Source organism: Pagrus major, chromosome 18 (assembly GCF_040436345.1).
Source record: "Pagrus major chromosome 18, Pma_NU_1.0".
Taxonomy (NCBI): domain Eukaryota; kingdom Metazoa; phylum Chordata; class Actinopteri; order Spariformes; family Sparidae; genus Pagrus; species Pagrus major.
In genome coordinates this window covers 5,207,543-5,222,118 of record NC_133232.1, presented here as the reverse complement: position 1 = coordinate 5,222,118, position 14,576 = coordinate 5,207,543, and the positions used below count along the sequence as shown (strand labels likewise).

The following is a 14,576-nucleotide window of genomic DNA, read 5'->3' as shown; positions in this document are numbered from 1 at the left end:
GATATCAAAGAAGAGGACAGAAAATATTCACATTTAACAAGCTGAGAATGGAAACGTTTAAGATGCACTGATGTGAGGTGGAGGTGGAGGTGGAGGAGGAGGTGGAGGGGCGTGTCGTCCTCGAGGGGGTCTCCTCTGTCAGGCCCCAACATGCCTGAATCCCCCTCCTCCTCCTTCTCAATTTCCCTGAGGGAGTCATCCCAACGGGATCAATAAAGTGAATAAAGTGAAGTCTTCTCCTCCTCCTCCTGCAGGTGGGAGCAGGTGTGGTGATGCAGGTAATGATGATGATGATGATGACCTCATATCTGATCTGCTGCATCTCCACATCTCAAACAGTGTTAAATGGACAAAAGTATGTGGACAGCCGAACACGGGACTGTGACACCCTGTTCTGTTCAGACAGCAGAACATCAGTGAGGTCCAACACTGATGCTGGTGATCAGGTGCTCTGTTCCAGTTCATCACAGAGGTGTTGATCGGTTCAGGTCCACTTCTCCCATTTCATACTAAGAACACAACTGGACCCAGCAGCTGAACTCGTCTATGAATGAATATTTTTTCTCAGCAGATATCTTCGTTACAACAGGACGGAGCGAGCTGAGCAGTTTTATATGTGAGCTATTTATTCAGTTTGAGAAAACCCACAAACTCCGCTAGAAATCGTCTCCTGCTCAGTGGTTACGGGTTGGACTATGTTCTGGATAAGTAAACTAGGTCTCATTACAGGAGTCTACTGACGTGACTGATAGTGTTCTGGTTATTAGTCAGACCCGTGTGTTTCTGGCCATCGGTCCTGAAGGCATCACTTTTGTGCCAGTAACGACATTACAGTTCAGCCTCTGGTTTAAAATTTGAGCGAACAATAAATTAAAAAAGTCTCCTCATCTGACAGCCGCTGAGGTTTGTAGTCTTTTGTAAACTCTAGTTAAATTTGACTTCATTAAACAGGTTCGAGTGATTTGAGTGATTCAGTTTCGCTGCTTCAGGAGAGAAAAGTCTTTGTGTCGACCTGGAAGCTGTTTGTTGAGTGAACTTCCCTCGTCTGGTTTTAAATACGGCCTCGGAGGACTGTGGGTGTCAAACATGTTAATAGATGCACATGAAGCTGCAGCTACAGTCGAACAGGACGCACATAATCAGCTCGTTTGTCTCCTGCAGGGAAATATTCATACAAACACAGATGTATCTCTGAGGTCAGAGGTCAGTTTATGAGCCAACACCTGTTTAAAGTCTGTTTATCAGTAGGTGGACTGAACTGTGGCTACCAGAGAGCTGATGACCTCAGGTGTAAAACATGTTGTTATTATTGTCTTCAGTTGCAGCCGTCTCTCTTCTTCATGTGTTTTATTGTCGGTGGTGTTGCAGTGTGGGTGTTCGCATCCCTCTGAGATGGGTCAAATAAATTCCTCTCCACTTTAAAACCTAATTGTTTCTCTAAAGTGGACAAAAAGGCCAAATTTCTTCCTCCTCACATTCCACCTCCATTTCACTGAGAGGTCAGAGGTCAAACTTTAGGGTCCACCGAGTCCCTGACGAGTCGTCTGCAACATTTATTTACATGTTTCTTTATAAAAAGCAACATTCAGACTCTTTGTGACCAGCTGAAGGGACTTCCACCATTCTTTTGAATAAGTTTTAATGACATAAACATGTTAAACTGTTTTTTGTAGGTTTTTTTGACGTTGCAGTTTTGTAGTTTGTTGTAGTTTTTCTGTTGTTCCGGTTTGTATTATCTTGTAGCAAAGATTAGAAATAATACTGATAGTTTGGTGTCTCATGTTGCATCACTGTATATCACACTTTGAGTTACAAACAGTGTTATTCATTGATACATTTCCATATTAGAATATTTACAGATATTTATTAATAACAGAACTTTAAATCTGAGTCTTAACTCGTTTCTCCTGCTCGGCCTCACAGTTTCCTCTGAGCTCCTATCAGCACACACACACACACACACACACACACACACACACACACACACACACGTGGAAAGCATTAGTGGATTGTTCCATCAGGGTCTGCTAAAGGTCTTGTGAACATGTAACCGAGAGGCGAAAGTTAAACCTCCAATCTGAGACGCTGTAAAGTTTTCTGGAGGAGAAGAAGAAGAAGAGAAGGAGGAGGAGGAGGTCTCCCCCCCCCCCCCCCCCCCCTCTCTCTCTCTCTCTCTGTCTGTGTTGTCGCTCACCCTCTCGACACATGTGAAGCAGCGCTCTCTAATTGACTTCTGAATTTTTATTGTTTAATTACTGTCACAGTAACACATGGAGGTAATTATGTGGAACTGGCTCCGGATCAGTTTGAACCTACAGACTCAGAGAGGAAACAAAGAGCCCAGAACGTTCTGCTTCTTCTGTGGTTCCACTCGGACTTACCCAGAACCCCCCACTGGAGCTCGAAACGAGTTGATTTTTATCTTTCTGTCTCTGCAGTTTTTTTTTATTTTTAAAAAAATTTTTTACTCAACAACTCACTCAAATTATTTAGTTTTTATATTTAGTTTTTCATCGTTTTTCGTAGTTTTTTGGCTCTGCAGGTTTGTAGTTTCTTGTAGTTTTTTGGCTCTGCAGGTTTGTAGTTTCCTGTAGTTTTTTTGGCTCTCCAGGTTTGTAGTTTAGAAATGACTTATTAAATTAATTAAATTAAAATTAATTAATTAAACCTATTTTAACATCAGGGAGAAAATTTAATAATTTTAACGAGGTTGTTGCAGAATATTTTTAAAACTGGACAGAACATCACGAACATTCAGGCAACTGATTGAAACAAAAAACAAAAAAAGCAAAGATACATTTATGATTTGTGCGTCAGGATAAATAGATAAATAACTCTGCAGGCTGTTTTTTGGTGTCTGACCTTTTGTGTTTCTCGTCTTCAGTCTTGTTTTAGTTCAACTTTCACTTCTTAATAATGAGTCAAAACATGTTCTGGATGCAGGACGTTGTGTTGAAAGCTCACATCTGTCTGACTCTCTGAATAACACCAACAGATGTTTTAAAGAAACTTTACCTGTGATTTAAACGTCACACCTGCAGCTGAGGCTTCACACAACATGTCAAACTGTCGGCAGCTCAGTGGGCCGAGCGAGGAGAGAAATTTAAAGTAAGACACTCGATCAATCAGTGGAGTCACTAACACCCTCCTCCCCCTCTCCTCCCCCCTCTCCCCTCTGCTGCAATCGATGCTCATAGAAATTTCATGAACTTTAAACTGTGATTGACAGGCGGCTCCGACCCCGACCGCCGTGAAGCCCGGGCCTTAAAGAGCGAGCCAGCGAGTGAACGAGGGGCCGAGGCCTCAGAGGATAAATAATTAATAAACAAACAAATAAATAGAAAATAGGCCACAAATTTGATTCTTCATCCTCATTTGTACTCATTGAAATCAGTCTCTGACAAAAGAGAGAGTTATTAATGTGCTAATTGTAGTTAAAGGAGCAGTTCAGTCATTTTCTCCTCACTGCAGCAAAACAACCAGAAAAACATCAGCTGTCTCCAAACAGCTCGTCAGCTGAGATCACAGACTGATCTGAGGAGACGTTATTCACACCCTCTACTTGCGGTCCAACTCGTGCTAACACTGTTAGCTTAGCAGCTACAGTGAAGATTTCAGCTTAATAATGGTGTTTAATGTTCTGATCTGACGTCTTTTTTCAGCCAGAGTGGCACATTTTCAAGAACATCAGATCCGATCATCGGTTGACCAAAAGTACACAGTATATGCACAATGTTGTAAAAAGAACCTGAAGTCATACTCAAGTATCAGATATTGTGTTAAAATATTACTTTTGTTAAAGTGACTTGTTTCTGTCTGTTTTTGTCTTCGGATCTGAAAGAATGAAAATATGTTAAACTGAGCACAAAATATGTTTGGAATTGATAAAATGTAACTAAGTACATTTACTCAAGTGCTGTACTTTAGTTACATTTTGAGGTACTTGTACTTTACTTTACTTCCACTCCACTGATTTATCTGATAACTTTAGTTACTAGTTACTTTACAGATTACATGCTGCATCAGAGACAAAGTAGCACATTGATTTATTTTATTAGAAATTATATTTATAAAAACACAACAAAGCTGAATATCAGATCTGATGATCAGCTGACTGACACAGCGGTGTAAAAAGTACTTATCAGTGATATTTGAGTAAAAGTAAAGGTGTTAAAATATTACTTTGGTAAAAGTCAAAGTCACCCATATGAATAATACTCAAGTAAAAATATTAAAGTATCTGATATTAAATGTACTTAAGTACAAGTAAATTACAAGTTTATCTACATTTGTTTATCATTTTTTTCTTTGATGTGGTTGATGATAAAATAAATTAATTTAAAAATGAGGTACTTTGGCTCTGATGCAGCATGTAATCTGTAAAGTAACTAGTAACTAAAGTTAAAAATACATGTAGTGGAGTGGAAGTATAAGTATATAAGTGCAGTACTTGAGTAAATGTACTTAGTTACATTCCATCACTGAGATGTAGTGAAGTGGAAGTACAAAGTAACAGAAAATAGAAAATACTCATGTAAAGTACAAGTACCTCAAAACTGTAAAGTACTTGAATAAATGTACTCAGTTACATTCTATCACTGGCTCCAACAGTAAGGCAGCCTGAGAGGACCTCCACTGACCTCTGTGACCTCTGTGACCTCTGCTGATGGCTCACCTGACCCTCAGGGCGGTTGGACTCGTCTCTCAGGCGTTGGACAGGTTGAACGCGGTGTCTGATGTGTAACGAGGCGTCGGCGGTTATCACGCGGCGGTAATGAAACAACGCGAGCGGTCCCTTCTCCTCGTCTTTGATCTCGCTCTCGTCTCGTCTTTTAATAGACAGCAGAAGTGTGTTCTCCGCCGGGGGAGCTCCTCTCCCCTCGGCTGAGACGCTCCACAGCTCTTATATCAAAGAGCACAGCGGCGCCGCTCCACTTAGGGAACGGGGACTTGTGGAACTAATGTCGGGTAATTAGATGTTTCTGCGGGGGCATTTTCGGCCGCAACTCCAGAAAATAATAACTTCTCAGGTGGGGGGCCTATTTCTTTGAGGCACTCTCCTCCTCTCATCACGGGGAGGTAATTATTCTCTGATTAACATGCTGGATCTGGGCGGATGTGCGCTCTAATCACAGAGGTGGTTGCGTCAGCGACGGCTCTCCGAGGAGGAAGCAGAAGGGGAGTGGGTGTTCTTCTGTCACTCGAGTCCCCGCGAGGACGACAGGCGGCGAGATGTTCATCTGGGTTACAGAGCGAGGAGGAGGAGGAGGAGGTTACCTGTACTTCTGAAAATACCTGGCAGCTGTCAGGAGGGACGAGTCTCATCATTTGTTCCTTCAAATCTTTGAATCCTGCTCTCAGATCAACTAGTTTGTCTTCATCTGTAACGTCTCTGAACAGAGACGCTCCGGGTTTTTTCAGAAGCTCTGAGTTAAAGAAGAGGTTGAACATTTCATTTATTCAGCTCAGTGAATCAACTTCAGTTGCACTAAGGACAAAAACCACCTGGTGAGTGTCGGGAGAAGTCCTGTTCTGTGTCTAAACACCTGGTTCTGTCTCCACAAACATGGCTAGAAAATGTCCCGACGTCCCAGACATCCAGTGGTTTCACTCTGACAAATGTTGAACACAGTCCTGAACAGTGGTGTCTGACTTGGCATCCTCGTGTGCTGGTAGTCTGAGCCTCATATGAAGATTCCTGATTCTGTAGGTTCAGTTTCAGAAGTGTTTTGCACATATTGTTCTAAAACTAATATATTGTGTAATTTGTTGAGTAATTAAAGCATGCAGTTTCATTAACAGAGACCTGACACTGTGCATCTTTACTGCAAACACCTGTCCTCTATTTTAATTAGATATTCATACATCACCTGATACACACACATTTTATATTCTAATTTATTATTTTAATATTTTTTCCCTCAAATGTGTTTTCACAAAGACAGCAGGACATTTTACACTTCTACTATAAATAAACTATGTAAACTATATTGACTAAATAATCAGTGAACTAATACAAAATATCTCAAAAACATCTGCAAATATCAGGAAAAATATCTGATAGGCTGATAGTAACAATACATCAGTCAGACTGTCGGGGTTTGAAGGTTCACCCAGAAGTCCCATAAGCTATTTGTCTGTTATTAAAGCTGCTGTCAGCGTCGTTGTTGTTTTAGTTAACTTCCTGTCTGTTGGTTAAAACCTCCCTCGCCTCTTCATCACCACACCTGTATGACTCCTTTGTTTATTGGAGGCAGCTCTCTTTGTCTCTTTGTCTGTTCTTCATGTGGTTTGTCTTCGCTCGGCTGGATCCTGCTCTCAGACAGGACCGCCTCTTTATGAATCTCTCTGTCCTGATTGGACAAAGTGGGCAGGGATACTAGAAAATGTGTTTTCTCTTGTACTGCAGGAGGAGACACATGAGACACGATTATTGTGAGGTGTTTTTATAGATTCAGCCTCAGACAGGAAGTCAGACAGTCCTGAGAGACGGACTGACACGTTGTTGGTTTGAGTCTGAAAACAACACAAGGTTGAAAAATGACACAAAACAATTATAAAGACGAGTGAATGGCTACTGATGAGTTATTGACGGTGGAGGTAATGAAGCTGTTCAGCAGCTGATACTTCTGTATCTGTTGTCAGACGGCAGCAGTCGTCGTTGATAAGACAGTTTTATATTTGTTTAATTTGAGGGTCAGGTCTGTGGTTCAGAATAAATCAGCTGTAGTGTCCCTCATCGTCCTCAGTGTTGTTGTTGTGTGGGCCTCCTCCTCTCTGATGACTGACGGATGAATTGAAAGTCGGAGGAATAAAACATCGGATCAATAAGCCGGTGAAAAGATTCATCCCGGGTGTTATGGCTGCGTGTCAACACTCGGCTCCAGCTGACGCCGGTTGGCCACTTGACAAGCAGCAAAACAAATCAGCTCGTCCACTTAAGGCTCAGCGTGTTGTGCATCTGTCAGCCCCCCCCCCTCCCCCGGAGGAAGTGAGGAATCATCAGCGGTGGCGATCTGCGGGCAGCGAGGCCAAACGCCGCTCTGACCTGCATCAATCAAACAGCCGGGGGAGATGGGAAATTGTGGCGCTGCGGCGGCGGCGGGTGTGTCGGGGGAGCCGCCACTCAGCGGCGTGTTTCATATGGAATATGGAGTCTATTTGAAATGATAAGTGTAATACAGGAGGAAGCCACGCAGAGCTGCTGCACATAAAGTCTATCTGCGTCAGGCGTCATCGGGGACATGACTGCGCCTTCGACAAGGCCATCACCGCAAACAAAAAGGTAAAGGTGAGCAGGGATCCCCCAAAGTGCATATTTCATCTCCGGCTGGTAAATATGTACAAAGCAGCGGCGTAGAAAAACAGATTCCCACTCAGAGCGCGAGAGGCCGGCGGCGGTGGGAACGGCAAATGAAAAATAGCGAGAGATAAATAAATGTAAACAGTTGTGAGGAGGAGGATGTAAACAGAGGCTTAGTGGATGTATACATGCTCCTCTGAAGCATGCAGGCCCGTGGAATTGTGGGAGCTGATGTGAGCGAGGTAATGAGCCTGCAGAGATGTTCCCCTAATCCAACATCCTCCCTCCAGACTCTCATCTGATATGAGCCGGCATCACAGAGAGGAGGAGGAGGAGGAGGAGGAGGAGGCTTCATCTCCATCTGTGAGTCTGTCAGGTAGAGACAGGAGACAGGTGAGACTCACCTGGAGACAAACATGACACAGGACGAGGAAGGAAAAATACAATGCGATGCGAAACTCCAACATATATATCATATTTATTCAACAGATTCATGGATACAATTGATAAACATCACAAGGAGCACCAGCTGGGTTCAGGGAAATATTCTGAACATCTTAAAGGAGCAGTTCACCCAAAAAAATCTTAAACTCAGTCATCATCTCCTCCCATTCTGCTAAACAACTGAAGTAGCTGGAGACTTGATTTAAAACATCAGATGTCTCCATACAGCTCGTCTGCTGTGATCAGTCTGCAGGAGAGAAGAGATCACAACCTGATCTGAGGAGACCATATTTACACCCGGTCTGAGATGATCCACGACCTCGACCGCACGTCTTTTAAAAAAAATTGCGCGTCATGAACTGTCGGATTCTTTCAATGATGTTTAGTGATTAAAAGCTTTTTTTTTTTATTTAAAACATCTGGTGGTGATGTCTGTTTCAAGTACATGAGTAAAGAACCTTTGTTTCTTAAACGAGCAATGTTAACATTATAATTTATTCATATTTTATATTTTAAGAGTGTCCGCAGGTCCTTAAAATGTCTTAAATTAGCTTTGTAAATATCAGGCCTTAAAAGTCATTAAATAATTTTATATTTTAATGTGTGAGGTCTTTGTTTATCGTATTTCATTTTTCCATCTTTGAATTTCTTTTGTCAAAGTGAGTCGAACTCATGAAAGTTTCAAATCTTCTGAACCAAAAACTGTATTTTTACTTTATACATGAACTCACCTGTCTGTAGACTAACCTGCCTCGCTCTGTTCATTATATTCCTACATAAAACTGACCTGACTTTATACTCACCTGCATCGTCCTGCAATCTTAAATCTGAGAAACATTACGATCTTCCTGCCTGGTTGTCAATGACAGTGAAGGTGAGTTATACCAGTGATGACATCGTCGATGTTTCTCGTCTGTCTCGTGTCACTCTGAGGCTCTGGTGATGTCATCGTGGACCTGATTTGACATCTGACCCCTCGGAGGTTTGTGTTTGAGTTGTTTTGGGTCCCACCGTGTGAGAGAAGCCAGGCATCACCATGGGAACAGGACTGTGATTGGTCAGGAGGGTTTTTGTTAATGGGTGACGACAGCAAAGACTCGTGGGAAAGAAAGCGGTCGGAGCTTTTACGTGTTTGAAATGCTTTTATTTTGAAAGAACGGTCTGAAGACAAACACGAGACACAATATGAAAACACCGTCTGACAGTACTTTTATGAATATTAATACTACTACCATCAGTACTGCAGTACTTCATAGTACTTCTGTCAGGTTTACATGGAATTATAGGGTCTGGTGTTAACATGCAACAACAGCTGCCATCTTTGGTCTGCAGAGAAACGTCCGTCACTACGTCTTTACGTCGAGCAGTGAGCGTGTGCAGAAAGAACACAGCTGGAAAATAATCAGGTTCTATCGTTCACATGGGACGGTTTGAATTTGATCCGTTTATGAAACTGAAGCTCTGACAGAGAACTTCTCTGTTTGGTTCTGACATACTTCTGTGGATCATTTTTATTCTGTTTGGACTTTTAAACCAATTATAATCCATGTAAACACAGCTGTCTTTATAGAATCATGGTTGTGGTTCTGCTACTGGTACTAATACTAGAAGTACTGCTACTGTCAGTGCTATTACTCTGTCAGTACTCCTCTGTACTACCACATCCCTCTGCAGTGTGTGCTTGTGTCTCTCTGCTGTCTGTTGGTTTTTATTTTATTTTATCTTTTTACTATCTTCTTCTTCTCATTTTATCCCTTGTAGCTTCAGCTTGTTTAATTTTACTGTATATAGAATATATTTTATATATGAGACAAGCTTTTTATTTGACGGTTAACTCTGGTCTTAAAACCTGATAATTTAAACATTATTAATCAGTCAGGACCTTTTCTCTGTGCAGATGTTCGTGCTGCTGCTTCTGTAGCTGAGCGTCTCCTCGCAGCTCGACCTGCTGCTCGCCGCATCGCCTCCGATGCTACAAATCTGCCGTCAAGAAATTAGTTTAACACGCAGCCCGCCTCCTCCTTTCTTCTGCTCCCGTCTCTCCGTCTCCTCAGTCACTTAGTCGCCTAATAACAGAGCGCTCCGATCAGCAGGACGCCAACCAACCGTTTGATCACTTTCACAGTGAGCAGAGAGAGCAGAAAGCAAACAGAGAGAGCGATAAATAGTTGATTAAATATCTAAAGAATCCCCCTCCTCTGAATTATCTTCCTCTCCTCCTCTTCTGATTTATAAAAAACATCAGACGGCAGGAGGAACGACGGCCGAGAGGGAAGAGAAAGAGAGAAAAATCAATACAAATTACGATGGAGAAAGTGGCACTGATGCCTGGAATTGCAGCATATGTTTACACTAAATCAGGCAATCTGTCTTCATATGGGCGGTGTAATGCGTGTGGGGGGGTGGAGGGGGTGGAGGAGGTGGAGGGGGGGTCAGGGTTCGCGCTGCCAGCCGCCGCTCTCCAATTACTCGGGCTCTTTGCAGGGAGGCAGCCGGTATCGATTGGCTGGGAGGAGCGCAGGGCCCTGCAGGCAGCCAATGGGGCGCTGGGGTCAAAGTGCAGCGAGATTTTAATAAGAGGAAGTAATGGGCTTAATTTCTACAGGGGGAGGAGAGGGGAGACTCTCAGCTGACAGTCCAGAGGTTCATTAAAAACCTCCGTCTTTGTTTCTCCATCGATGATGAACTGAGATCATCTCTCTCCTCGTGTCACAGCGCTTTTATTCACAACGTTTGAACCAGATTCTGTTTCTGTTGTGTTAATTAAAGTCAGAGTTCAGTGAGACACAGCCCACAGAACTCAGAGGCAGGAGGTCCAAACTGAGTCCGATGGGCCTTCTTTACTCCACCGACCAGGAAAATAAAGATATGGTAACAGTAAAGGTCACCAATATGAAGAGTACTCGAGTAAAAGTACATATATTTATATTTACATGTATGTTTATTCTCGTGCTGTCATCGAGGGCATACAATTGTAGATTTTTATTGAAAGATAAATATAACAAGTCTGTAACATAAAAAGACAGCAGGACGTCTGTAGTACACATTAAATACATATGTTAGTAAGTGTCTTTACATCAGGCCTTTAAAATAATATTTGTGAGTCATAACATTAAACAGTAGAAGTGGCTCAGTTGCATTGTGGGTAATGTAGGCTCCACTGTTAAAAACAAATTAACTGTTTTTATTCCACACATTCTTCCTCCTATTCAAAGCCTGCTGCCTACATTACCCACAATGCACCTGAGCCCCTGAGCTTCTTCTGGACACTCTAGACCACTTTGTTCTCACATGCAGCAGAACTGGTGGAGTGAGCCTTTAAATCAGAGCAGCACACTTTAAACCTTCAGGTCGTAGTCGAGCAGAGTTTGAGATGATTTATGCTTCTGTCTGTCTGGAGCTCGTCCTCCAGGACAGACAGATGTGAAGACAGCTGGAACCCAAACAACTTGACGATAATATTAAGCTAATAACGTGATGTCACACAAACACTAACGATTGTTTCATATATGAATCCTCTGAGCCTCGTCATGGTTTCGGATCTCAGTGGATAATAGATGGTTAGAGGATTTATTCAAATCTAACGTCAGACTGTTGATTCTCCAGAACTTTTCTTTCTCCATCCCGTCTAAACAGACAAAAAAAGGAGTTGTTGGTTTTTTTCAGAGATCCTTTATTGATTTGTTTGTGAAGAGGGTTCACTCTGGGCAGATTAGAGAAACTGAACTTTGTAACAAACTGAATTTCTCTCTTTTGTAGTTTATCACTGAATCACTGACGGCTGCTGTTTGTTTTATATCTGGTGAATATTATTTGAACAGCAGGATGAAGTCGAGCTGTTTGTCAGGACATAAAACCAACGATCTGCTGATCTGTACTGATCTACTTCTGATCATCAAACGCTGGCAGAGCTAAAAAAATAAAGTTTAAATTAAAACCTGGATCAGATGGTGACTCATCTCTCCTCGTGAGGAATTCCTCAGCAGTGGATCACAGATCAGAAACCTCCTCTGATGCAGATGAAGAGTTAACATCACATCTCTCTCTCTCTCTCTCTCTCGCTGCGTCTCTCTGAGTGTAAATGGGTTTTTTATTCAATTGCAGTATTTCCCATAGTGCCTCTCACTTGTTTTATAAGTTGGGATGTATGTACGCGGCGTCGGGAGAGAATCCGGTTTGGGACTCTCGGCTGATTGCTGCTCGTGTCGTCCTGACGCATTATCTCCATTCATCCTCTGCTGCTCTGCATCCCCCCAAAAAGTCTCTTTGGGATCCGACAATGAATCCCTCTTTGATTCGCGGCGGGCGGAGGTAATAGATTCAGGCCGCGCCGCTCTCTGCTTCCTCGACAAGAAATCCAACATGGCAGCCCCTGCGGCGAGGGCCACGTCCCTCACTGCTCTGTCACCCTTCAGATATCATCCCCACCCCAGTCGCAGCCTGAAAGCCCTCTTTCTCCTCTGCCGCCGCTTGAAACGGGCTCCGACAAATTTGATTTAGCAGCTCGCGGTCGCCCATTCCCGGGGAAAGAAAACAAATATTGTTATAATGGTAATAACATCTATTTGGAGCGCCGGCGACAAACGGCGGCGGGGCCCTTTGAAGGAGACCCCTCTGCGCTGCCGTATAGCTGCCTTATTCTTATTCATGAAAGCTGCGGTTATGCATATTAGCACAAACTAGCTATTCTACTCACTGGCATTTGGTGTGTCAATCATCCTTACAGAATACAAGAGCCAACGGTGACAAAAGCGGAGTGGGCAAGATCGGCTGACAAATTGTCCCCAAAGTCAAATTTGACAGCCTTTTATGATTAATGGGCTTGATTATGGAGAAGTATCTCCCCCAACTCATTTCCGGGTGTTTCTGCGTATGGAAAGGAGGTGGAGGATGAGGAGGAGGAGGAGGAGGAGGAGGAAGGCAGATTGTTTGTGGAGGAGAATGAACGGAGGGGAAAAAGGAAAAGGGAGGGAAGGTTGGATTGAATTAGCGGTGAAAAGGCAGAGCGAGGAGGACAGATGGAGTGTGAGGTCTCACACTTAATAAACAGCAGGAAGATAAGAGAGAGAGAGATCAGCTGACACTGCTCGCTCTCTCTCTCTGTTAATAAGAAACAACAGACTGAAGCTGAAGATCAGTGAGAGAGAGGTCGACCTGAAACAAGCTGCTGGCTCAACCACTCAAACATGTCTGAATATCAACAGTCACTCGCTTTAACACAAGAGCACTGAAAAAACATTTTAACCTTTTAATAAACGTCTATAAACTCCTGCACACTTTCTGACTGACTCCAGGTTTTATGGATCTACTGATTCACCTCCATCAGGTGTGAACAGGCGGTGTAGTATCTTATAAAGGTCCCTCAAAGGGAACATTTGCAGAATGAAAAAGATGCATTCAGATTCTTCAAGACAAAGTTCAGCCAAACAGTAAAACTCAGTCACCATCTCCTCCCTCCATAATGATGGAGTGAAGTCTCATAGTCCACAAAACATTTCTGGAGCTTCACAGTAAAACAGAGTTGCAGCATTCTGCTAAACAACTGAAGTAGCTGGAGACTTGATTTAAAAAAAATCAGATGTCTCCATACAGCTCGTCTGCTGTGATCACAGTCTGCAGGAGAGAAGAGATCACAACCTGATCTGAGTCTTCACTGGAGCTGCTGAGATAACAGAGTTAGCATCAGGTAGTTCTGATGCTAACTCTGTTAGCTTCTTTGGGCTCAATTTTTCAAGACTTTCATGCGTTCAGATCAGAAGAAAATATTAAAGTAATATTATAACATCATATCTTTACTTCTTTAAGTTTAGCTTGTGGGTATTTTTTTTTTTACAATATATATAAAATGTTATTAAACTTTAAAGCTACTTAATGAAAAAGTCATTCAGTAGATCAGCTTCCTTCATGTCATCGAGGAGTCGTTTATTTAATTATCTAATTTTCCTAAATATGTTAAAGGTGTGACGATGAAGACGATGATGTCTGTTCTCTGTTTGATGAACTCAGTTTATTACAAACCCTCTCAGATGTTTATAATAGCGATGTCAGTGTGTGTGTCTCTGGTTCTGACCCGTCTCTCTCTCTCTCTCTCTCTCTCTCTGTGTCCGGCCTGCAGCCTTGAACGAGCCGACCATCGACTACGGCTTCCAGAGGCTACAGAAGGTCATCCCTCGCCACCCCGGAGACCCCGAGAGGTTACCTAAGGTCAGTGGAGACGAGTCATTAAGTCACTGCTGCATGCTCAGGTCAGAGGTCAGAGGTCAGAGGTCAGATTCAAGTCCAGGAAGCGAACCTCTCTGGCAGGTATGTCCCAGAATGCACCTGTCAGTCAGCGCGAGCTGCTGCTAATCGGCCGGTTTAATCAGGTCTCTGCGCCACATTAAAGGCTGAATTAAAGCTGAAGTGGCTGTTTGTCCCTCTGAGGCTGCCGTAGACCACCTGCACTGCACCAGTTCAAGGTTTCCTGTATCATTTCATGCAGCTCAGCGCAGAGTTGCCTGATTGGATTTGTTGGTTCTGCTCGGTACGCTCTTGGCAGCGCCGGCGGCTCCTCGCTGCCAGCGGGCCGATTGTTCCAGATTCTTCAAACAGGAAACAGCTGTTTATGTGAGCAAACTGCCGCCGCCGCTGCGTTTTGTTTCCCCTCGACTGGCGAGGAGGAAGTTTGGACGCTGGCTGAGTCTGAGCGAGGACAGACGTGATGTTAAATATGACCTGAGGAGGAGGCAGCTGATTGGTCCGTCACTGTTAGTTTCTGTTGTTGTGGCTCTTTTTCAGACAGAATATTTTCAACAGAATATAAACATTTAACAAATAAAGCTTATTAATG

The 14,576-nt window shown here is 43.1% G+C and overlaps 1 protein-coding gene across 5 annotated transcripts in view; it reads left to right on the top strand.

Annotated features, from left to right (window-relative positions):
• LOC141013338 (transcription factor COE3-like) overlaps positions 1-14,576 on the top strand; it is a 147,857-nt gene that overhangs the window by 106,814 nt on the left and 26,467 nt on the right. For all 5 annotated transcript variants that reach the window (XM_073487029.1, XM_073487028.1, XM_073487030.1 and 2 more), the window contains one exon: positions 13,863-13,951. In XM_073487029.1, coding sequence (XP_073343130.1) covers positions 13,863-13,951 — 89 coding nt within the window. The remainder of the gene's footprint in view (positions 1-13,862; positions 13,952-14,576) is intronic.